The following is a 24,377-nucleotide window of genomic DNA, read 5'->3' as shown; positions in this document are numbered from 1 at the left end:
CACTAGATGAGTTTAACAGTAGACATTACAGAAGAAAAGATCAGTGAACTCACAGACATGTGATAGTAGAAACTATCTAACCTGAAGCAAAGAAAGAAGAAAGATGGAAGAGGAAAGAGAGGGACAACAGCAACAACCAGTGGGTCTCAAGGAATGTTTAAGAAGAACCTGAAAAGCTAGTGGGGGGAGGGCACAGGAAGAGGGAAGCAGGCAGCAAAAACAATAGAAAATTATATCAAAATTACTCAGACTTGATGAAAACTTAAAAATTTATAGATCCAAGAAGCCTAATGAACTCCAAAGAGGATAAACATAGGGAAACGCATACAGAAGAACATAATAAGCAAACCACTTGTAACCAGTGATTCAGACAGAATCTTAAGGAGCCAGAGGGGGAGAGAGACAGAGTAATTTACAGGCACACCTCATTTTATTGTGCTTCATTCTGCTCTTGGCAGATACTGTGATTTTTATAAATTAAAGGCTTGAGGCAACCCTGCACTGAGCAAGTCTTCCAGTGCCATTTTTTGCAACAGCATTTGCTCACTTTGCATCTCTGTGTCACATTTTGGTGATTCTTGGAATATTTCAAACCCTCCATTAGCAAAAAGATCATGACTTGCTGAAGGCTTAGATAATGATTAGCAGTGTTTAGCAATAAAATATTTTTAAATCAAAGTGTGTACATTGTCCTTTTTTAAAAAAGACATAATGTTATCAAACACTTAACAGTCTATAGTTAGTGTAAATATTGCTTTTATATGCACTGGGAAACCAAAAAATTCGTATGACTCACTTTATTGTGATACTTGCTTTATGTGGGGGCTGGGAATCAAACCTGCACTATCACTGAGGTGTGGCTGTACAAACAGTAGAATAAAGGTATTAATAAGAGGGAGGCTGATTTACTGACACAAACAGCATAAGCCAGAGGATAAAGGAACAACATCTTTAAAGAAGAGAAAAAAAAACACACGAGCCAAAAAAACCAACTGCCAACACTGAAATTTCTGTTTAGGAGAAAATAACCTTAAAAAATAAGTCTGTCAGAGTGGAAAAACCTGAATATGAGAGAAAATAGATAAAACACACAGAAGAGACTGGTGCACTTCAAGGTGAAATACAGGAAGAAGACTGAACGAGAAGTGAGCTGCCCACCAGTGAGCTGAGGCAGAGACCCCAGCTGGCCGCAGACATGCAGCTGAAGCCCCTACAGTGATGTGGGAAGGGGGTGGCAGAAGAAATACTTGAAGAAACAGTGGTTAAAGGTATTTTTCCAAATTTGATGGAAGTTTAAGTTACAGAACCAAGAAGCTCAACAATCCTAAACACAAGAATCATGAAGAAAATGACATTATTTGCATGAAACTACTGATAAACAAATTGTATGAAACTAGAGGTAAACAAAATCTTAAACACAGGCAGAGAAAAAAGTCATATTACACAAATAGAAAAAAGATAATATCCATAAACTTCTCATCAGAAAAAATGCAAGCAATATCTACAATTCTATACCAAGCAAAAATGCCTTTCAAAAATGAAGGCAATTTGGAATTCCCTGGGAGTCTAATGGTTAGGACTCTGTACTTCCACGGCCAGGGCCCAGGTTCAGTCCCTGATCAGGGAATTAAGATTCCACATAGTGTGGCAAAAAAGAAAAAGAAGGCAAATATGTCATTTTCAAGCAAATAATAAGCAATACGGTTAATTAAGGGAAAAAAGAAAAAGGAACCCACAGCACTTATAAATATGGTACTTGAATTTCAAATACTTTTTCCTTTTTTATAATGACTTTTGTATATGGATGGCATAGGATGGCTGAAAATTTGGGAGAAAAGGAAATTATGAATCATTTTGAGCACATATTCTCATTTAAATTTGAGGTAAAAACTGCATTATGTGTTGGGTCTTCTTTGATTTAAGATACAACATATTATATAACCTGGAAGGAATGATGCTAAAGCTGAAACTCCAGTACTTTGGCCACCTCATGCGAAGAGCTGACTCATTGGAAAAGACTCTGATGCTGGGAGGGATTGGGGGCAGGAGGAGAAGGGGACGACAGAGGATGAGATGGCTGGATGGCATCACCGACTTGATGGACGTGAGTTTGAGTGAATTCCAGGAGTTGGTGATGGACAGGGAGGCCTGGCGTGCTGCAATTCATGGAGTCGCAAAGAGTCGGACACGACTGAGCGACTGAACTGAACTGAACTGGAAAAATCTCTGAAGATATGGCTAATACATTCTTATGATTCTTCACTTCAAAAACTTATTTTCATTTTGAAGGATATGGAGTGATTATTATTTTCTATGAATCATCTTTTTTTCCCCCTAATTCTCACTAAAATATATGCCCAAACTCTCCTTTATCCATAAAGAAATATGAAAAACAAAATACTTATGTAATCAAGATATTCTGAGTTTTCATTCTCAAGGCTCATAATGTCATAATATACTGGATTTTCTGAATCCTAAGACATGTAACCAGAGAGAGACTGTCATAGATTCCATAATATCTGAGACACGCATTTTAGAAGCTACCTTGAAAATACTGGAAGCAGCCAATATTTCTTTTCATCGCCAAAGACTTGTCTCCAGTTTTTACTGCATCCAAGTGAGAAACCATTTCCATCAGCTCCATATGAAAACATGGGTGCACGGAATGATTCTGTTTGGGTATATTTAAAAAAGAAGAGTTAACTTATTTGAAAATTATAAGATGGAAGAAAAGTACCAATTTTTTTTTCTTTATGTCTTTGATATCAAAAACTATAAATATAATTTAAAATAAATACTATATTTGTAACACTTAAAAATGAGTTTCTAAAACTTTTCTGGGAAAACATATAACCTCTGAATACTTCATCACCTTTATAAAATCTACTGAAGTATGTTCAATATACCTTATATATATATATATATATATATATATATATATATATATTCTATCTCTTGCAACTTCACTCATTATGTATGAACTTCCTACTGTGTGGCTTATGGCACAGTTCTAAAGTTCTTATGTAACCTACTTACCTATGGTTGTTCTGTTTTTTCCAACTAGCCAGCAGTGGTAGCTAAGAAGTGACAATACGCTGATGAAGAACATCGTAGACACAAAGAAAAGAAAAAGTACGTGGAATTTTGCACGTGTATCTGTGAGTTCATTCTGAGGAAAGAGAAGAGACGAATTACTTTCGAGAATAGTCAACCTCTAAAATGTAATCTTATTATTTGATTCTTTTTAATGACTGTTGAATTCACCAAAAAAAAAAAAAAAAAGCCAGGTATGAGAAGTAATAAAATAAATTAGATAATACATCCAAAAGCAACATGTCCCAAAGCAGAGAGCTGGTATTACCAAAGGGGCTTGCTTACATGTCAGGAAGAGTCACTTTAAAAACTGCTCTTAAATTTTAGCAACACTTTCAGTAATAAAAAGATGAACGTTTTACTCAACATTTTTCTTTTACAGTTTATACATATATTTAAGCTTGCCCCCAAATCTAGGATACATGAGGGTTTTCTCCATCTAAGCTAAAATATTTGCTTGTGGTAGTTATGTATGCTGCTAACCAGAAGCTAGCTGTGATAAAGCTCTCGTTGGACTTCCCTAGTCTCTGTTCTTGGAATAAACATACTGGGAACAGGCTTCCCTGGAGCTGCTTCCATGCCTACCTGCGCATTCCTACAGAGCCTTTCCTGGTAATTCCCAATTCTGGTATATAAATTTGCCACAAGGTACTAGTGAATGAAAACAGCAACTCCATTACCTATCCCAATGGTCATATTCATCTCAACAGAAGCACATGTTCACCTAGAAGTGGGGATCTAGCAAGGGGAGAAGACGACGCCTTGGGCAGTCACTCTCACAGAACAGGCCAACCACAGCCTCAAAGAACACGAGCTGCTCCTGCTTGACTTAAACACTGTTCATAGGCTAGTGAAGTCAAAATGTTAGCTGCTTAGTCGTGTCTGACTCTTCGTGAGCTCATGGACTGTAGCCCGCCAGCCTCCTCTGTCCATGGAATTCTCTAGCCAAGAATACTGGAGTGGGTTGCCACTCCTTTCTCCAGGAGATCTTCCTAATCCAGTAATCAAACCCACATCACTTGCACTGCAGGCAGATTCTTTACCATCTGAGCCACCAGGGAAGCCAGGCTAAGTGGTAGGTTTTTAGCGTTAGCTATTTCTGACACCCATCTTTTCTTCTTGTCTTATAGAGGAAACACAACTCCTTTTAAATACAAGTGATTCTTCTATCTCCCCCATCTTGAGAAGCAAATGAGTATTACACATATTCACTATAAATGTCACAAAAAAAGATGGCAAGAATGTCATGGCAATAATGTATTTTACCTTTGGACAACTCTCTGTAGATTTCCTGCGGCAAAGCTTGTACAAATAGAGACAGTGTATTAAGAAACCACTTTTTACACAAAATTATCCTGCGCACTATTGTGTAAACCTTTCAAGTCTCAAAGGGTCACCAAGTTGTTGCTCTTTAAATGTCATTGATGACATTTTCTCAAGAAAACACAAAAGACAAGGACATTCCGCTCTCCAAGCACATTTAGGGTACACTTTACATACCCTTCCACGAAATTTTTAAAATAGATTTGTATCCAGGAAAGAATAAAATTAATTTTGCTTAGCACATAGCTTTTTAAAAAACTTCTGATGAATGGTTTCTGAAAACCAGACCTGGTTCCTTCTGTCCCACCTCACTGGTGGGCAGTAGCCTTGGGAAAGGTGCCCTCACCTACCATGTGGTCTAGTTCCTGCACAGCAACCAGAGGGGCCCTGAGGAAGTCAGATGGCCTCATTCCTCTGCTCCCCACTCTGACCCTGGCAACACCCCTGAAGGCCCTTTCCCCTCAGGCCTCCTCCTAGGCTGCACCAGCCTCCCTCTGGCTCAGCCTCACAAGACGAGCCTCCTGGCACTGGCTCCTCCTCTTAGGCCTTGACTCTAAAGTATACATGCTTCCTCTGTTTGAGATGTTCTTCTCTCAGATATCCATTAAGTTCTGTCATATCTTTGTCAACTATTACCTTCTTACTGAGGCCTAACATGACATTCCATTAGTTTCAGGAGCTCAACATAACGATTCCATACACATCTATAACTGCAGAAGTCTAGCTGACGTCCAACACCACACAGTCACAGAATCTTTTTTCTTCTGATGAGATCTTTCCAACTCTAACTCTTAAAGACTTTCAAATATACTTATTAACTACAGTCACCATGTTGGACATTACATCTCCAGACTTATTTTGACCACCCTCACCCATTTTACCCATCCTCTACCCCATACTTCTGACAACCACCAAAATGTTCTTTTTGTCTATGAGGCTTTTTTTTAATTGCACGTATAAGTTAGATAATATGGTATTTGTTTTTCTCTGACTTGATTCAATTAATATAACACCCTCAAGGTCCATCTGAGTTGTCATAAATGGCAAGACTTCCTTGTTTTATGGTAGAAGAATATTCCACTGCACATTTTAAAAATTTTGTTTATTCTTGATTGTGCCGGCTCCTTGCTGCTGTGCATGGACTTTTCCTAGCTGCAGTGAGTGGGGGCTACTCTTCACTGTAGTACACAGGTTTCTCATTTGCGGTGGCTTCTCTGGCTGGGGAGCACAGGCTCTAGATGTGTGGGATTCAACTGCTGCAGCACATGGGCTCAGCAGTTGTGGCACACGGGCTTAGCTGCTCCATGGCACGTGGGATCTTCCTGAGCCAGGGATTGAACCCCTGTCCCCAGCATTGGCAGGCGGATTCTTATGCACTGAACTAAAAGTGAAGTCCTCCACGGCATATTTATATCACAAGTTCTTCATCCACCAATGTAAACCTCAGTGTTTTCCTGTCTTGGCTGTTGTAAATAATCTGTGACACAGGGGTGCAGGTATCTTTGTCAGTGATTTCGTTTCCTCTGGATATGTTCCCAGAAGCAGAATTTCTGGATCATGTGATACAACAGTTCTAATTTTAATTTTCTGAGGACTCCTCATACCATTTTTCATAATAGCTGCACTAATTTACATTCCCACCAACACACAAGGGTTCTTTTTTTTCCCAATCTTTGTCAAAACTAGTTATTAGCCATTCTAACAGGTATAAGGTGATACCTTGCTTTTAAAAAATACTTTCAGTTATTTATTTGGCTGTGCCAGGTCTTAGTTGTGGGACGCAGGATCTTTAGTTGTGACATGTGAACTCTTCGCTGAAGAATGTGGGACCTAGTTTCCTGACCAGGGATCAAACCCGGGCCCCTTGCATTCGAAGTGTGGAGTCTTAGCTACTGCAACCCACAGGGAAATCCCACTGCTGTGGTTTTGACTTGCATCTCCCTGATGATTAGTAATCCTAAGCATCTTTTCTTGCATTTGTTGAATATCTGTATGTCTTCATTGGAGAAAGGTCTATTCAGACCCTCTGACCATTTAAATCTGGCTGTTTTGTCTTGTTCTTGCTATCAAGCTGTGAGTTCTTTATACATTTTGGATATTACCCCTTATCAGATACATAATTTGCAAATATTTTCTTCCATCCAGTAGGCTTTTTATTTTGTTGATAGTTTCCTTTTCTATACAGAAGCTTTCAGTTTGATGTGGTCTCACTTGTTGAGTTTTCTTTCCTTTTGTGGCTTTTATGTTTGGTGTCAAATCCACACAAGTCACTGCCAAGGCTGATGTCAAGGAGCTCGCCCCCGTGTCTTCTAGATTTACAATTTCAGCTCTCACGTTCAAGTCTTTAGGAGCTGACTTTTGTCCATGATGGAGGACTGATGCTCAGTTTCATTATTCCACATGTGGCTGTACAGGTCTCCCAACACCATTTACTGAACAGACTGTCTTTTTCCCATTGTATATTCTTGGCTCCCTGTCATAAATTAATTGATGCTTGGGTTGATTTCAGGGCTCTTATTCTGTTCCACTGATCTATGTGTCTGTTCTTATGCCAATAATATACTGCTTTGATTACTACAGATGTGTAATATAGGAAGCGAAATACCTCTACTTTTGTTCTTTTTCAAGACTGTTTTTGTCATTTGCAGCCTTTTGTGGTTCCATACAACTTTTAGGGTTGTCCTACTTCTGGAAAAACGTTACTGGAATTTTAATGGGGATTGCAATGAGTTTGCAGATTACTTTGGGTAGTATTTATATATAGTATTAATATTTTAAATAATATTAAAAAATAAACACTATTAATTCTTCCAATCCATGAGCACAGATTATTTTTCCATTTATTTGGGTCTTCTTCAGTTGTTGTCCTCACTGGCTAATACTTTCCAGTGTATAGATCTTTCATCTTTTTGGTTAAAGGTATTCCAAGGTATTTTATTCTTTCTGATGCAATTGTAAATGGGACTGTTTCCTTAACTTCTCTTTCTAAAAATTTGTTATTAGTATACAGAGATGCAACTGATTTTTGTACATTGGTTTTGTATCATACGACTTCAGTGAACTTGCTTATTAGCTAACAGGTTTCTTTTTTTGGTAGAGTCTTTAGGATTTTCTAACATAATATGTCCTCTGCACACAGACACAGCTTTACTTCTTCCTTTCATATCTGGATGCATTTCTTTTTCTTGACTAACTGCTCTGGCTAAGACCTTCCATACTACGTTGAATAAAAGTGGCAAGAGTGAGTGTCCTGGTCTAGTTCCTGATATGAAAGGAAAGCTGTCAGCTTTTCACCACCGAGTATGATGTCAACTGTAGGCTTGTCAATATATGGCATTAAACTGAGGTACGTCCCCGCTATACTAATTTTGTTGACAGTTTTTACCATAAGTGGATGTTGAATTTTGTCAAATGCTTTTTCTGTATCTATTGAGATGATTATATAATTTTTATCCTTCATTTTGTTAATGGGGTGTATCACACATACTGCTCTACAGATGCTGAGCCGTCCTTGCATCCCTGGAATAAATCTTACTTGATCAGGGTGTGTGTGGTCCTTTTAATGTATTGTTGAATCTGGCTTGTTAATATTTTATTGAGGATTTTTAAAAATCTATGTTCAATGGGCATTTTGGCCTGCAATTTTCTTGTGGTGACCTCATCTGGTTTTGGTGTTAGGATAATATTGACCTTATAAAATGAGCCTGGAAGTGTTCTCCTGTCTACTTTCGGAAAGAGTGTGAGTTGGATCAGTGTAGGCTGTTCACCTGTGAAGCCACAGGTCCTGGACTTTTGGAGGTTTTGATTAGTCAATCTCTTTACTATTAATCAGTCTGTTCAGATTTTCTCTTCCTTCATGATTTGGTCTTCATAGGTTGTCCATTTCTAGGAATTTATCCATTTCTTCTGGGTTGTCCAATTATTTGGCATATAATTGTTCAGAGAAGTCCCTTTGACCCTTTGTATTTATCAGCTGTAATGTCTCCTCTTTCGAGTCCCCTCTTTCTTTTTCTTCTTGGTGAGACCAGCTGAAGGTCTCTCTATTCTTTAAGAAATCCAGCTCTTAGTTTTAGTTACCTATTTAATTTCTATTTCACTTATTTTCACTCTGATCTTTGTTATTTCCTCCCTTCTATGAACTTGTAGCTTTGTTCTTTTTCTAGTTCCTTGAGGTGTAAAGTTAGGTTATTTGAGATCCTTTCTTACTTCTTAACATAGGTTTATCTCTATGAAGTTCCCTCTTAGAACTGCTTCTGCTGCATCCCAGGACTTTTTTTATGTTGTATTTCCATTTTCATTTGTCTCAATAGTTTTTGATTCCTTCTTTAACCAAATGGCTGTTCAGCTGCATGTTGTTTAATCTAAATATGTGTGAATCTTCCAGTTTATTTTTCTTAAAATTGATCTCCAGTTTCATACCATTGTGGTTAGAAAAGATGCTTGCTATCATTTCAATATTCCTAAAATGACAAGACACGTTTTGTGACCTATTGCAGAGGATGTTCCACGTGCACTTGAGAAGAACGTGTATTCTGCTGCTTGTGGATGGAGTGCTCTGTCCATTAAGTCCCTCTGGACTAAAGTGTCATTTAAGTCTAATACTTCTTTATTTCATTTTTGTCTAGATGATCCATCCACTGATCAAAGGCCCTTACTGTGATCTTGCTATTTCTCCCTTTACTTTCACCTTTTATTTCTGTCTACTGTCTTGCTCTCTTATTTCTCCCTTTACTTCTGTTAATATTTACTTTATATATTTAGGTGCTCATTTGTTGGGTGCACAAATAATCTTCTCTTGGATATCCACTAACTTCCTTCAAGTCTCACTCAAATCTAATCTTCTTACTGAGGTCTACCGTGATCAATCTTTTTAGTACTGTAACTTGCCTATTATACCCACCTGCCCCGCACACTTGCTAAGTCCTTTACTCTGATCTACTTTTTTTCCCATAGCATTTAGTTTCCAATATACAACACAATTTCCTTATTTACTATGGTTACTGTTTGTTTAGTCCTTCTCAAAAGTAAGTTCTACAAAGGCAGAATTCTTTGTCTGCTTTGTACATTGATATATCCAAAGTGCCTAGAACATATGTGCTTGGCACATAGTAACTGTTGAAGAATGAAGAGAAAAGCAGACTTAAGTTATTAGTCTTTCCTTACTCATCATGAATCTTAAAAAGTTTGACAATATTTACTTTTTCATTAACAAATCATTACATGCAAACACTGCTGAAGTTTCTGATAAAGAAATGTAACATTCTGTAATTTGGACTTCATTCATCTGGCACTGATTCAACCTTCACTTTATTTACCTAACTTCTCCAACCTCAGTTTACAACTCTGAAAGCTGGAAAAATAAGAGCTCCTTCTGCATTAACTATATTTTCTTCTTCTCTTCAGCCTCAGTGCCTCGAGCATCTGGATTCTAGCTGACTGGGGAGAGAGTGCCTCTCCCAGGGCTATCCGTTTCTTAAAGAGACAGCAAGGAATGTACTTCTCAAACTATATACAAACTAATTGGTCCAGAGCCCACACTCCAAAACACCTCCGGTTACTTGGCTCTCACAGTCCAGTGGGTAGTACTACCCAGCCCTACTCACAGCAAACAAGGGACTGCCTGGAGCCCCAGAGACCACTGAGGTTACTCAAACTAGCTAACCCTATGTGCACTCACCCTACCTCACTGTGCCTCTCCCATGGACACTAGTGAAGGCTCTGGCCCTCGTGCCTTCGACTTCCTGAGCGACTCTGGTTCTTCCCCATGAGGGCCTGAGTAGTGTTGGGGGAACCCTCCCTTGGAACTGTGAGTAACAAGCTATCTTTTCAAAGGTTATCACTTCCTGATCTGTCAGTTTCACCACACCTGAATAAAAATAAAACCTACATTTTAAAATACCTTCATAGGGTTTTTAAGAAGAGTAAATACAAAAGCACCTTTTAACCACAATAACCCCCACCTTCAAAATCAAAGACTTATATGAAGGGGAAAAAAAATGCTAGAAGAAAAGTTGGATGAATATTTGTATAAATTTACAGTGACTAGAATAAAGCCAGAAATCATAATTAAAAAGTACTACTTTAAAAATATAAAACTGATTTAGTAAAAACAAAATGGAGTTATAAGACATCAATTAAAATGGGAAAACATTTGCCTCTCACAATAGGAAAATGATTAATATCTATAGACACAGGAAACAGATTAATGGTTATCTGAGGCTGGGAGTTTCAATTTTATTACTGTAAAAACTTCAGTAAGTCTCATCAACTCAAAGAAAGGAACTACTTCCCTAAAATTGATAGCCCATTGTTAAGACAGTATTGTTGAAAGCAGTCTGAATTACTAAAAGAAACTATGTTCTGTGTAATACTCATTTATTCACAAATAAACATGTATATAGGAAGGGAAATTTTAACCCCATTTGTCTTCTGAGCCATTATAAATTCTAACTAGTACAATTAAGTATTGTCTACTTATAATACAGAATGAAAGAATTATTTATGAAATACCATCTTAAAAATCTTAAATACATGTTTTAAGATAGAAAAAAGACTTACCGTCCAAAATTTTATGAAGTACTGTAAAACTGTTGTAGCCACGAAAAGGCAATATAACAGAGAGTAGAATAAAAAGAGCAGGAAGAATTTGTAATTAGAAAATCCCACACAGTTATTCACCCTAGAAGAATAAACAAAATCACATTGTAAAAACAAGACAAACTCAGAGAAACAAAACTAGAATGGTGTCTGCCAGGGACTTTCGGGAGGGGAGCAGGGAGCTCTTTAATGGGGACAGAGTATCAGTTCTGCAAGATGAAACAGCTCTGGACACTGGTTGCAAAGCAATGCGAACATGCTTAACACTGCTGAACTTGTACACTTAAAAATGGCCAAGGTGGTAAATTTGTTTTTGTTTTTTTTTTTTAAATCATGATGAAAACAAATAGGACATATCAAAACCCATAAAATCATTATAACTATAAATGGTTCATTTGAGAAGAAAGGGGCAGTGTCTTAATTGTGGATGTGTGTTTTAAATTAATTCTGTAAGAATTTGGAATTTCAATGTTAATTCTTATACAATTTTTTGGGTTAATAACACCAGAATATATTTTAAAGAAAAACATGTAAACAGAAACATAAAACTACATCAGTCTTGGTATCTATGAGTAATTAAATTGGCCTTCAAAATTTAGGAACACTGAGATCAATCACTCTAAATAAATACCCTCCTTCCCACTTCCCCACCTCATGTCATCTCCTTTGTGTTTCATACGTACCAAGGACAGTGATGGTCCATCTTAAGAATACACCTAAGAAACAAACGAGCAGAAGAAAATCCATATAGAAAAATTCCACTAATTCTAATTTGATTTCCGTTTTTTTTAAGGGACTTAAAATTTTCCCTTTCACATCTTAGGAAAACCAACCCAGTAGAATTAGGTTAGAGATAATTTCTGTTATTTCACATAGGTAAGAGGCAGTGATTTTTCATACTGAGAATTGAGCTGAACATGGCCAGCTGCCTTGAACTACATCAAGCAACACTGTAGTAATACACAGATAAGATGCATATAGCACTTGGAACAGTAGCTGATGTAGTTTACAGAGTCAGCTGAGGAAGACAAAAGGGAAAATTATTTTAAACATGTGCAAGTCATAAAAACGCAACTTTGGAAACAAACAGTGTTCAATGAATGGGTTTGTAGGTAGTCCATCTTCCCACAGATTTATTACAATTCTATCCCATGTATAGAAACCACTGTATTTTATAATCAGAAAAAAAAATCCCCACATTTGTCCCTCCATCAGTATATGCAATGTATATTTGCATAAAGTTAGACAATAAGTAAAATCAAATGGCCTGCCTCACTGAAGTTCAAGGACTCACTGGGATTCCCACACTAAGAATCTTTCTTTCAACACACCACCTTCTCACAAGAGCGTAAGAGATAAAATCTTTCACATTTTAGGGGGAATAACTTCACAGGTGGTAACTGAAAGTAGTATTTTTGTGGTCTGTTAGGTTTTAATACCAACATTAATAATAAAAGCAAGAAAACTGTCATGGTCTTTTTAACTCAGGAAATAGTTTGTCTTTCTCATGGGGGTATTACTTACTTGCTCATCTATTACATTTAAATATAAGCAGAAGTAGTACACATACTTAAAGATCCAAGTGGTGCAGGAACTGTCATCTGAGGTGACTGCAGCGAGTGTTCTGGCTTGTGTATGGATTCCTGTCAGCTCTGCATACAGAGCAGTACCAGGAGCCAAGGCAGTGTCCTGGGCAAGTTTCTCCCCCTGTCCTCCCCACACCAGTTCCGGTCCTGGGTTGAGTGACAGCCAACAAGGAGCACTTACATGTCACATGCTGAGCAGTGATGCGCACGGTCCGGCTTAATCAGCTGACATCTTTCACAATATCTGACGGCTACATTTAAGAATTAAAAGGAAGTTGTTGAAGGATATATGTTTTAGAGTTGAGTTAATACAACTATAAAATTTGCTTTCATTTTTTATAAACAACTCTGGGAAACTGACAACTGACAATTTTAAAATAATACCAATAACTAAACAGACTTTTTGAGAAGATTTTTGAAGAGTCTTAGATGACTGAATAGACAGAAAAACTGAAGTAAACATAGCAATCAGAAAAACTGCAGTTTCCAGGGTGTTTTGCCAGAAGGATAATGTTGCCAGTGACAGAAATGAGCTTGATGGGGTGAGGGGGTGGGTATGGGAGGAAGGTTATGTTGTTTTTCTTGCTCTTCAACAAGCATTCAGAGTCTCTGTTCTGAGACAGACACTGCTTCATGCTGAGAATATACAGTTGAACACGACAGACTTCCCTCCTAACACCCCAAGGTGTTAGGTTTTGTCTGGCTTGAATTTGGACAACAGGTCACTCAGGAACCACTGCCCTTTGGAAGCTGGAGGAAGTACAAGAATGGAGCTCGAGTGGGCACACATGCCAAGGTGAATGCAAGCACTGACAGTCTCCAGGGGCCCTGGGGGAGGGCTGGGCAGTGCCCTTCTGAAACCCTCACTCGGAGACATGGTAAATGTGTGGCCCCGAGTGCAGCTGCCATCCCCTGCCGCCTGACAAGTGAGCACTAGGGTGACCACAGCCTTGAGTCTGCTAACTCATATGAAAAAAAGGTTTAACTCAGCCCTGAAAACTATTCAGAAAACAAATTATCTGAGACGCAGTAAACTAAATACCACAATATTGTGGTGTCAGAATCCCATGGCTGAGAACAGCTGAAGGAACTATATGAAAAGAATGGGACAAAAGCACCTTGTGAGGCAGGGTTAAAAAGTGTAGGAGGAAGAATAAACATTTAAGAATGCAAAAACAACTAGAACAGAAAAGCACAAAGAAGAAAGTTTTTTAAGCAGCTAGACTGACAAAAAGCCACAAAGCTTGGTTAGGAAGAATGAAAGCCAGCTGCCTGGAACCTGCTGGAAAGGAAAAGAGGCCAGTGTGCAGACAAGTTACAAGGAGACCTGCAATTATGGAGAAGAGAAAACAGAGTCGCAGTTGGAACACATCAGAACCTAACCTCTGTTGCTGTTTTTAAGAGGAGATGTACTTTGAAGTACACCTGCAAGCAGAAGGAAGAAACTGGCTGGAAATTTTTAAGCAGCAAGATTATTAGGAGCAAACAGGGCCAAGGAAAGACAAAGGTCAGTGATCTCTATGAAAGTCTCATAAAAGACAAGAATGATGACACCAGAGGGAGAGGCCTGCGGACAGCTGAGCATGGGCAGGGCAGCCCCAAGTCCAGAGGCAGCCGGACTCAGCTACCATGATTCACACTGGTTCTCTCCCACTTACTCCCTTGTGACCTTGATAGTAACTTACTTGCTAAAAGACTCAATTTCTGCTTTTGTTAAGTGCAAATAATATCAAGTGTAGTGGACTATTGTGCAAATTAAAAAAAAAAGTCTTCTGGAACTTATCAAATTCTCAGTAAAGCAATTATTATTGTTATGATAATATTATTTCTGATAAAATATGAAGTGAAGCTCTGCTGTTGCTAAGTCGCTTCAGTTGTGTCCGGCTCTGTGCGACCCCATAGACAGCAGGCTCCTCCGTCCCTGGGATTCTCCAGGCAAGAACACTGGAGTGGGTTGCCATTTCCTTCTCCAATGCATGAAAGTGAAAAAGTGAAAGTGAAGTCGCTCAGTCCTGTCTGACTCTTAGTGACCCCATAGACTGCAGCCTACCAGGCTCCTCCATCCATGGGATTTTCTAGAATGGGAAAACTACTGAAGAGGAGAAAAGGGAGATTTTTCAAGTGTATATATAAGCAGGCATTACAGAGAACACACCCAGGAACAGCTTCACCCCACAAATGCCTACTGAGTGCCTGGGGCAAGGTGCTCACTGTATTAGGACGACAGGTGGAGCTCCAGCTGTCAGAGCTGCAGGACCGAGTCAGGTCGTAGGACAACAGAGACAACCACTAGACAGCAAGCTGGGATCAACAAGGTAAGAAGCTGAGAAGTTTGGAGAAGACTGTAAAACTCACTTTTTTTCACGTGAACAGAAACGGCTGAAGAGGTAGACAGCGAATTAAAATTTTAAAGTACTGACAGATTTAGAGAAGAGAAAACAATCATTCGAGGCAGACAAAAAGACGTAAAAATAAAAAGTGGGGAAGAATTTTAGTAGAGCTGACCCAGGGAACAGTGCAGGAAGCAGAGTTTTAGTAGAGCTGACCCGGGTAACGGTGCAGGACGAGCCAGAGAGAAACACTGGCCATATCCAGACCATGGACAGGGGAGTTTTAGGAAGCCTCGTTTTTGTTTCCTTAATAGATAAGACGTCCACATGGTTCTGCTTCTGTTAAGCACATGGTTCAAATAGCACAGGAAGGAATTTAGCGAAAGTCGCCACCCTCACTGTGCAGGCAGCTCCATCACGTTCACTATCTCTGGTCTAGGAAAGGTCCACTTCATATAATGTGTGGTTCTATATTTTGTTTTTTAAAGGATGTATGGTATTATTTCCATAAAAAGGAAAAACCCAAGGTTTGGGATTCTAAGCAGTAGAAATGCAGTATAAAACAGTGCTCAAGGGCAGAGACTGTCTGCAGTCAGAAGATAAGGTGTGAATCCCAGACCTTGCCACTCAGGGACTTTAGGGACCTCACCTGTGTCACCCCTTCATCTCTAACACAGGGACAAGCACGGTGCTGTCCCAGGGTGGCTCTGAGGGGTAAATGATCACCATAAAGTGCCCAGCATAATTCTGGTATAATAGTCAACAGATGAAGGGTTTTATTCAGATTAGTAGAAAGCCATTATAATGAATGAAGAGTAATAAAGATTTACAGGTAAAGATTTTACCTTAATGGCTTTCAACTCTTTGGAGTTACTGCTCTGAAAATCAGATCTTGTTATGAACAGGCTACTTGAGGAAGTATCTAAAATTCTGTATATAATCTCAGAGCTTCATAAATCCTCTAGAATCTTGGTCTTGGGGTTAAAAACATCTAGGGAATTTGCTGGCAGTCCAGAGGTTAGGACTCTGAGCTTTTATTTCAGGATGGCAGGGGACACGGGTTTGATCTCTGGTCATGGAACTAAGATCCTGCATGCCTCCCGGCATGTACAAAAAAAAAAAGTCTAATCTATGTAACTACAACTACTAACAACTGCTGTGAACTAGACATTTTATAGTTAAACATAAGAAGGATTATTTTAAATTAGCTTTTATGTACTGAAAGTGTATTTCTATACACCAAGATCTACACTCAGTGCTTGTCTCATTTACAAATACCTCTGGAGATTTAGGTGCTGGCGTTCTCATTTTAAAATGAGGAAACCGGGCTTAGAAAAGTCTAAGTGATTCTCGTGGCACTAGTAACTAAAGAGCTGGGGTTTGATCTGAAATCCATGGTTTCATTCTACACAGTGCTATACTGGTTGTGCAAAAGGACAGTCCAGGCACACCTGGTTTCATTGTGCATCATAGACACTGCGTTTCTTCACACGCAGCCTTTGGGGACCCTGCACTGAGCAACTCGACTGGTGCCATTTTCCCAACAGCATTTGCTCACTTTGTATCTGTGTGTCACATTTTGGTAATTCTCATAGTATTTCAAACTTTATGATTATTATATTTGTTATGGTGACCTGTGATCAATGACCTTTGATATTACTACTACGACTTGCTGAAGGCGCAGATGATGGTTAGCATTTTTAGCAATAAAGTATTTTAAAATTAAGGTATGTATGTGCTTTTCTGACATTGCGCAATTGCACAGTTGATAGGCTGCCTTACAGTGTAAGCATAACTCACACGCACTGGGCAACCAAACAGCTCATGTGTCCCGCGTTACTGTAAGACTCGCCTTACTGCAGTGTCTGGAGCTGAACCCACAGTATTCTCCAAAGGATGCCTATATTAAACGTGTGAAAACTTAAATATTGGCCAAATATCCCCTCCTAAAATCTAGCACAAATTTTAAATTTTCTTAAGTCAGCATATGTACAGAACTACACAAAGGAAAAAGCTCTATTTCCCCTTGGAGTTGAGCAGCATAGTGGGTTTCAGACGCAGGACACCTTTCCCCACACTGTCTGTGTGACCTTTACCAAGTTACTTCACCTCTGTTTCCTCATCTGTAAAGTGGACACGATAGCGTCTCCCCACAGGGGTGGAGTGAAGCTCAGATGAGCTCATATGTGTAAGGGACTTAGATTGGACTGTCAGCTGTCAACATTATCTGGTATTTGAATGAATTAATGAGATATAGAATACATAATTTTAAACAACTTCCTACAATTAAATAACCAGTTGGGCAACTCACAGACCTGTCCCCCTCACAGGCCCAAGTGTCGGAAGAGCAGAAGCACCCACGGCTTCAGAGCAGACAGTGGACTTCCAAGTATGGCCCTCTGAGGGGTAGCTTTACAACCTTAATGAGCTTCTTCCCTTCTGTGGCTTTTATTTCTCCCCATTCTAGGTTAGCACATTCTTGATTTTTTAAATATTACTCAGGGATGACACAAAATATTCAAATTCAAACCAGGATTTCCAAATGACAGTTTACTAGAAATTGTAAATGAAATTTTTAGCCATGAAGGATGAGCTAGAAAAAAAATGCAGAACAAAAGAGATCAACATTAAAGTGAACCACATAAAAAGTCTGTATCAAAGTAGACTTTGTATCTGAAATACCTGTATCTCAGGTAAATCTATCTCAAACACCTGAGACAGGTTTACCTGAGATAAAGACCTGTATTTCACATAAAGGTACACACCTGTATCTGAAATACCATGTAAGATACAGAACACAGAAAAGTCTTGTTTCTGCAGACGCCATTTGTGACAACCACAATACCTACTTAGTAGTCAAATCATGCAAAGATATTTTGGCAAAAATGACCACATTCTCAAAATTCTTTGGAGAAAAAAGTGTAAGATTTGTTTTTCTTACTCTTTGAAGCCGATGTGGTGTAGATAGGTAAGTCCCTTGCTGCTCTTCTCAAAATTTCTTGTTGTCTTTCTTGGCTGAATTCCTTTTCATAACGTTCCTTCTCAGAATTGGACAAGCAGAACTATAGAAGGAGAAATAACTATCAATTCTTTTCAATCCCGTGATTATTAACTATCATGCTCAGAAAAACAAGTTTTATCCAGAACAGAAAAAGACAAATATTTCCTTCTATAAAGGCAAAATTTTTCTTCAAATTTGTTTAGGAAGCTAAATCAAGCACCTTTTAACAAAACTACATGCCTTTGACAGAGTGAAAATATTTGCCCTCCGTGCTAATGATGGCGAAGAACATGAACTAAATATTTTTGCATCTTTGTTTTTTACAGAAAAAATTAACTTTCCCCATCAAAAAAGAGCTTAATATACATTTTGTGCTAGTAAAAGATTTGCTGTTTGAAAGTGTCAAGAGATTTTGAATCTTTGGGAACATGTTCAAAGACTCACTTGCTTGTGGGCAAATCACAGGCAGGGGTCCTGCTATTTTCTGGCCAAGTTTCTCCTGAGGACAACTTTTACTGCTTTGTTTTTGTTTTTAAAACGCTAACCAATCAGGGAACTTTCTCCAGAACTATTAAGGACTGTCAAGGCAAGCACGGTCTCCTTTTCTCAAGGAGCAATTCTTTTGTAGGGCTGTTTCCAGCTTCTATTTCTCAAGTTTTAATTCCCATGTGGTGGGCAGCATTTTCCTACAAAGGACTTGTGTCATTGCTTCTTTTCATGTCATCCCTGTATCTCAAGGACCTCAGCTTCATGACTCTATCTCATATAACCAGGAGCTTTTATTAAATTTCTCTTGGTGTTTATTTCATAGACTTCTTTTAAAAAATAAAAACTGGCCTGAGACATGCTCTTGATCATGTTTCATACAATACTGTTCCTCAATTATTATTTACTTACAGGGTTTTGCTTGAAAAGGCCTAAGAAGTCCTAACTGGAGCTTCATCTTTTAAAGTTTGAGTATTTGGTCTACCTGCTAACTCAAGTATCAAAACTGTCCACCCTCGATGACTCGTCATCAGTAACGGCACTGCCTCTTCTGTTACAAACGGGATAGCACAGCACAGATTAGGAGCCCTTGGGAGAAGGAATCTGTGATCCCATGCATCTTAGGGAAATTTTCTAAAACTGCATAATTATTGGCAGAGCTGATAGAAAAACACAAGTCCCTTGAGTTAGTTCTGCTCTAGGATGTTTCTCTCCATGCCGCTAATGTGAAAAGATGTTTTTGCCTTTTACAGACTTGTTCCTCTAACCTAGACTAAAAAACACAGTGGCTAAGGCAACAGAAGAGTCCTTTTAGATCACCTAGCCTGGCTCCCACCACCAAGCCACAATGGCATAAGCAATCCCCCAATTACTTAGGAAGGACAAGAAGGAACTTGGACGTACAAACTGGACAGAAAAAATACCCACCATCTTAAAGCTGACTCTGGAGGTCACCTATCTAAACACCCAGGCACTTCTGAGATCCATCCCCTCCCAAACACTTTCAGGTACAGAACACCTCCCTACTCTATAAGATGGCCCGCTCTCCTTTAAGAGAGCTGACTTGCTAGAAAGTTCTTCCCTGACAAGATACATCTCTGAAACACTCAAAACAGAGAATAAAGATCAATATGAAGTGAAGTGAAAGTCGCTCAGTCGTATCCGACTCTTTGCAACCCCATGGACTACACAGTCCATGGAATTCTCCAGGCCAGAATACTGAATTGGGTTGCTGTTCCCTCCTCCAGGAAAGATCACATGGTATAATGTTAAACACATACTTGGAAAAAAGATGCTCTAATCAAATTTTGCAGTTTCCTTGTAAAATCTGAACAGACTTCCCTGGCCTAACTGTTTCTAGGCAGGCCTCAAAATCATTACTTTTCCTTACGAACTATGGTTAAGAATTATGAAAAGCTTAAACCAAATGAAAGTATCAACAGACACCAGGATTTTAGATGAGGAATGGAACAAGATAAAACTTAAAATGAATTTAGACCTTTGAAATTATTACTATTTTTCATTAAATACTACTGAACAGAATTAAAACTATGAAATGTCATTATCTTAAACACAGTGTTCAGATGTTTCAATTTAAGTGTATGCTTGGAACTGTCCCAGGTACCAAGGATTCAAAGATGAATAAAAATATAGCCTTTGCCTTCAAAAATACATTTCTATAGTCCAGTTACGAATGTTAAGAATTACAAATGACAAATTAGCAATTCTTTACCAGGTGTGATCAAAGCTCCCTCAGGAGGGGTGGGGGCTGTCCATGAATGTTTCCTGGAAGAAGAGTTACCTAAATTGGGTTTAGAAAGGTAAACAGGGAACTGTCCAGGAAGGTAAAGCAGGAAAGAAAATCTTGGCAAAAGCAGCAGCATATGGAAAAAACAAAGAGGCAAAAATGGTATATTGACGGCAACATGCTACTTGAACACAGACTTCCAGGAAGAAGTGGAGATTAAGTCAGTGAGACTTCAGCTCCTGAGGGACTATCACCAGGAAGCGAACAGACCCCTGGCAACGATGTGGGAGTGGATGGAAAGGCTTAGGTGCTGGGCTAAATGCTACCTGGGTGCAATATCGTAAAAGCAACAGCCAAAAAAAGAAAAAGTAGCAGTTAGATGGCACTTACTATGTGCTTGGCATTCTTCTAAGCACTTTACATATAGCAGTAATTATATGCTATGAGCACTACCAATCATGTGTGTGCATGATCAATTTATTTAACCCATACAACAATCCAATAAGGTGTGTGTGACTGTCACCCTGACTTTACAGAGGACTGCTCAGAGGTCCAGGGCCGCGGCCCCAGGGCCCCACAGCCAGAAGACCAGAGGGAGGAGGCAGACGGAGCTTGCACCTCTGCACTAGCCTGCTTCTCAAAAGTCACACCAACTGTTTTCCTTATTCTGTTTCCTGTAAAGACTATTTAGTTTTATACATGATATGTTTCCAATAGCCATCATTACTGGTAATCTTTTTAAATTTAAGAGATTAAGGTATGGATGGCAGTTTGTAATTAACTTTAAGGGCCAACTAATTATTAGCAAATGCCTGAAGAATATATTTGAAGCAACAGTAAGCTTGATTAATGGTTTACATTATCCCTTAAAACAAAAGTGCCCAATAGAAACAATGGGCTAATGACCATTTGGCATCACCCACTACTGCTGACTGTACAGGCAGAACCCAGCAACTCTCGCGGGCACCTGCCCCAAAGAGCAACATGTTTGTGTGTGCTAGAATATGGACAGCAATCCTACACCCAAATGCCCATCAACAGGAGGCCAGATAAGTAAACTGTGTCACATAAGCACAATGGAGGATTGAGCCACAACTACGTACAACAGCATGGAAGACTCACACACAAGGAGACAGTTCACGGAAGGCATGCAAGCAGGAGGCTCATGGGATGCCAGGCACGTTCTGCTTCTGGAACTGGGTGCTGGTTACTCACATGTGCTCAATTCATGAAAACTCATTTATTCATACATTTACAGTATATACAGTTTCTGCATAGATGATCTTCTACAAAAAGTTAAATGGAAGTTGATGTCTTTAAACCTATGTCTGTAATTTTTAATGCATTCTGATGAATTTAATACAAAGGGAAGTAACTATATTATTATGTCATCTAATATTTGAGTGCTAACCATAAGGCAGGCCCGACGTGGAAAGCTTTCCATGAATGAATCTCATTCACTCCTCACAAACATCCTACAGGGATGGAACGACTGCTGGCTCCACCTTCCTTGGATTCATTAAAAAACGTGTTAGAGCAGAAGATCAAACTCAGACAAGTCTAACTCTGGAGAGTGTGCCCTTCTCCATCCAGCGTGTCCTTCTCTATCTAGTGTGTTCTTCTCTATCTACCTGTGCTGAACTTGAACTGAAGAAAATCCAGTTGGCTGTATCAGGTGAAAGGGACACAACAGTCTTCAGTTTTATTCCACACACGTGTATACTTGTGTTATTTCCAAGTGAAACCTCCAAGTAGAAAAAATACTAGCCACACTAGGTGTCATAAGCAACAGCACAGACGATTTGTGTCCCATAATCAAAACACTTTATTTACTTGCAGCTTATTTGTTCAGGCCTGAGAACAGAGTAAGTGTTAAGAGAGTTTTTAAAAATAAACTCTATTTTCCTAACTCAATTCAGTCCCTTAAGATTTTTCACTCCAGTGACATAAAGTACGTCTTTAAAAAAACACAGCATGGCACAGCTAAACCGTAGTGCCATCATGGACCTTTTACGAAGGACATCAGTGGGCTGTATCTGAGAGGCTGACGACTCACACTCACAATGTAGTTACCGAGCAGTTTATGAATGGAAACAGAACAAACGCATCATGTAATAGAGTTTCAACAAAGGTAACACAGGGAAAACAATCCCATCATCAGTGAAAGCATTTGGTAATTTACCAGCATTAAATTTACCTCTTTGGAGGGGGAAGCGGGAGATGTGAAAATTGTCATCCAATAGGACCATACAAACATAACAAAGAACAGATGGAAAGCCACAAGGTAAACAACGGCCTTTCCTGGTAAATAAAAACAAACAACATTTCATTGAATCCAGGTGAAAACAGGAAAAAGAATCACATATTAAAACACAGTATTTAGAGTCAGGAGGCTCAATCCAATAAAATATTTAATTACAACATACTAAAAACATCAAATATATATACTCTTTTATCTGCATGATGTAACATTACAGATATGAAAGAACACTCTGTTCTTGCATTTAAGGGTTATCAGCCTGGTTTATAAGTAAAGATTTGATTTTATTAAGTTGCTGAAGGTTTAAGTTGCTGAAATCTTTAAAGCATCTCCTTCAAAAGCACTTCCTAAAAGTTAGATTTTAAATGAATTAAAAATTATTTAAGACAGATTCCATCACTATGAACATTAAATCCAAGGAATTATAACACTGAAAATAAACTCAATTCTTGGATTGTTCACAAAAGTTATCCTAAATTTCATTGTCTTTTTCAATACAGGGTAATGAAAAAGTTTAGCCACTTTGAATTTCTCCCATAACTGTTTCCTAAGTGGATTAGTGTAACATTCCAACACCATTAACTCACTGATATAACTAAAAACTTTTTTGCTGTTTTCTGTAGTTTTTCTATCTGTAAGAAGATAGAAAGAAGCAAGAACTATGTATCAAGTGCTTAAATCCTTTTTCAGTTTGGAATGAAGCACCACAAACTCACTGAAGAAAACAAAGCACAGACATGCATAAAAGTTTGAGATTCTACTCATTTTTAAAGTTCAGATCAAATGTTACTTTTTCCAAAAGGTACTTTTTTCAAATGTTACCTTTTCCATTACTTTCAGAATTTCTCACCCCTTCATACTATTCTTCCCAAATGATTTACTGACTTCAATTAAAGCACTTTAAATGAGTTTATTTTAATTTAGCTGCCTAACACTGATGAGTGAATAAATGGAAAACACTTAGAACAGTGTCTGACACGTAATAAATCCTCAGTGAATATTGGCTATTGTCATCACTGCTATCCAAGCATATCAATTCCTTCTTCTCAAAAATCTGTGTTTTTCTGTGCATTCCGTATTTCAGTGTTTCCCAAGTTTATGGACTGATCCGAGTTTTCACTGGTCTGCAGTTAAATGAGAAACACTGACAACAATGCAGTGAAGTTTTTAATAAAGCTAACATATTCAATTTGAACAACTGTCCTTCTTTTGCCCTGAGGTTATTCTTCCTTAAGTTTTTGAATTTTAAAAAATGCTTTTAAATAAAATGATGATAAAAAATTGACCCCAACTTGCTGAACTCCAACATTTCTTTCTGCAATTACACTGGTCCACGCTGGTTTAACAGAGCAGAAGCCTAAGTCACAGTGGTGATCGAAACAGGAAGCCAGGGCTCGAGGACTCCTCAGTACACGGCTGGCTAATCTCACAAAATGCATACTTTACTTTCTAGCTCCCAAGATCTGTGTCAAAGTAAACATCTCAGTCTTCTCACTGCCAGTGCCCTAGTTCCTCGACTGCTGCTCGTCTCGTCTGGTCACTGCACAAGCCAGCAGGTGTCCTCGCCTCCACTCTCTGGTTCCTGGTCCATCTCAACGGTCAGTGAAGAACATGTGGCTCAGAGTTTCTTCTGCCCACTGGCTGTGACACTCCTGAGAAAGAGCTCCACCTACATGACTAACAAACGCATACCAAAACTCTGGAGTTTCCTGGTAACCGTATTTAACCAAAGCGCCTCAATCAGCCCTTCCTCATGCTGAAAGTCTCCGAGGAGACATAACTGTACCCCTTACTTATAACCCTCACGATGGTCTTGTAGGTATCCCTTCAGTTTACAAATGTAAAAGCAAGGCTCAGAGACCTTCATACCTTGCCCAGTGTCACTTACTGACTAAATGATAAAGCCAGAATTCAAACCCGTATATGCCTGATAAAAATCCAAGGTCTTTCCCAC

At 38.8% G+C, this 24,377-nt stretch overlaps 1 protein-coding gene across 6 annotated transcripts in view; it reads right to left on the bottom strand.

Annotated features, from left to right (window-relative positions):
* Positions 1-24,377, bottom strand: part of ZDHHC20 (zinc finger DHHC-type palmitoyltransferase 20) — a 59,140-nt gene that overhangs the window by 9,178 nt on the left and 25,585 nt on the right. For 5 of the 6 annotated variants that reach the window (XR_011569761.1, XM_019971512.2, XM_070800293.1 and 2 more), the window contains exons 3-9: positions 22,361-22,464; positions 17,871-17,991; positions 12,781-12,850; positions 11,697-11,729; positions 10,975-11,095; positions 3,037-3,169; positions 2,545-2,671 (exon numbers count right to left, since the gene is read on the bottom strand). Coding sequence is in view for 5 of the 6 variants with exons in the window: in XM_019971512.2 (XP_019827071.2) it covers positions 2,545-2,671; positions 3,037-3,169; positions 10,975-11,095; positions 11,697-11,729; positions 12,781-12,850; positions 17,871-17,991; positions 22,361-22,464 (709 nt within the window). In the remaining variant the exon portion in view is untranslated. The remainder of the gene's footprint in view (positions 1-2,544; positions 2,672-3,036; positions 3,170-10,974; positions 11,096-11,696; positions 11,730-12,780; positions 12,851-17,870; positions 17,992-22,360; positions 22,465-24,377) is intronic. The other variant, XM_019971513.2, reaches the window with a different exon arrangement.

Source organism: Bos indicus, chromosome 12, assembly GCF_029378745.1.
Source record: "Bos indicus isolate NIAB-ARS_2022 breed Sahiwal x Tharparkar chromosome 12, NIAB-ARS_B.indTharparkar_mat_pri_1.0, whole genome shotgun sequence".
NCBI lineage: Eukaryota > Metazoa > Chordata > Mammalia > Artiodactyla > Bovidae > Bos > Bos indicus.
The sequence above is the reverse complement of the archived record's forward strand: the minus strand, read 5'-3'. Positions and strand labels throughout refer to the sequence as shown.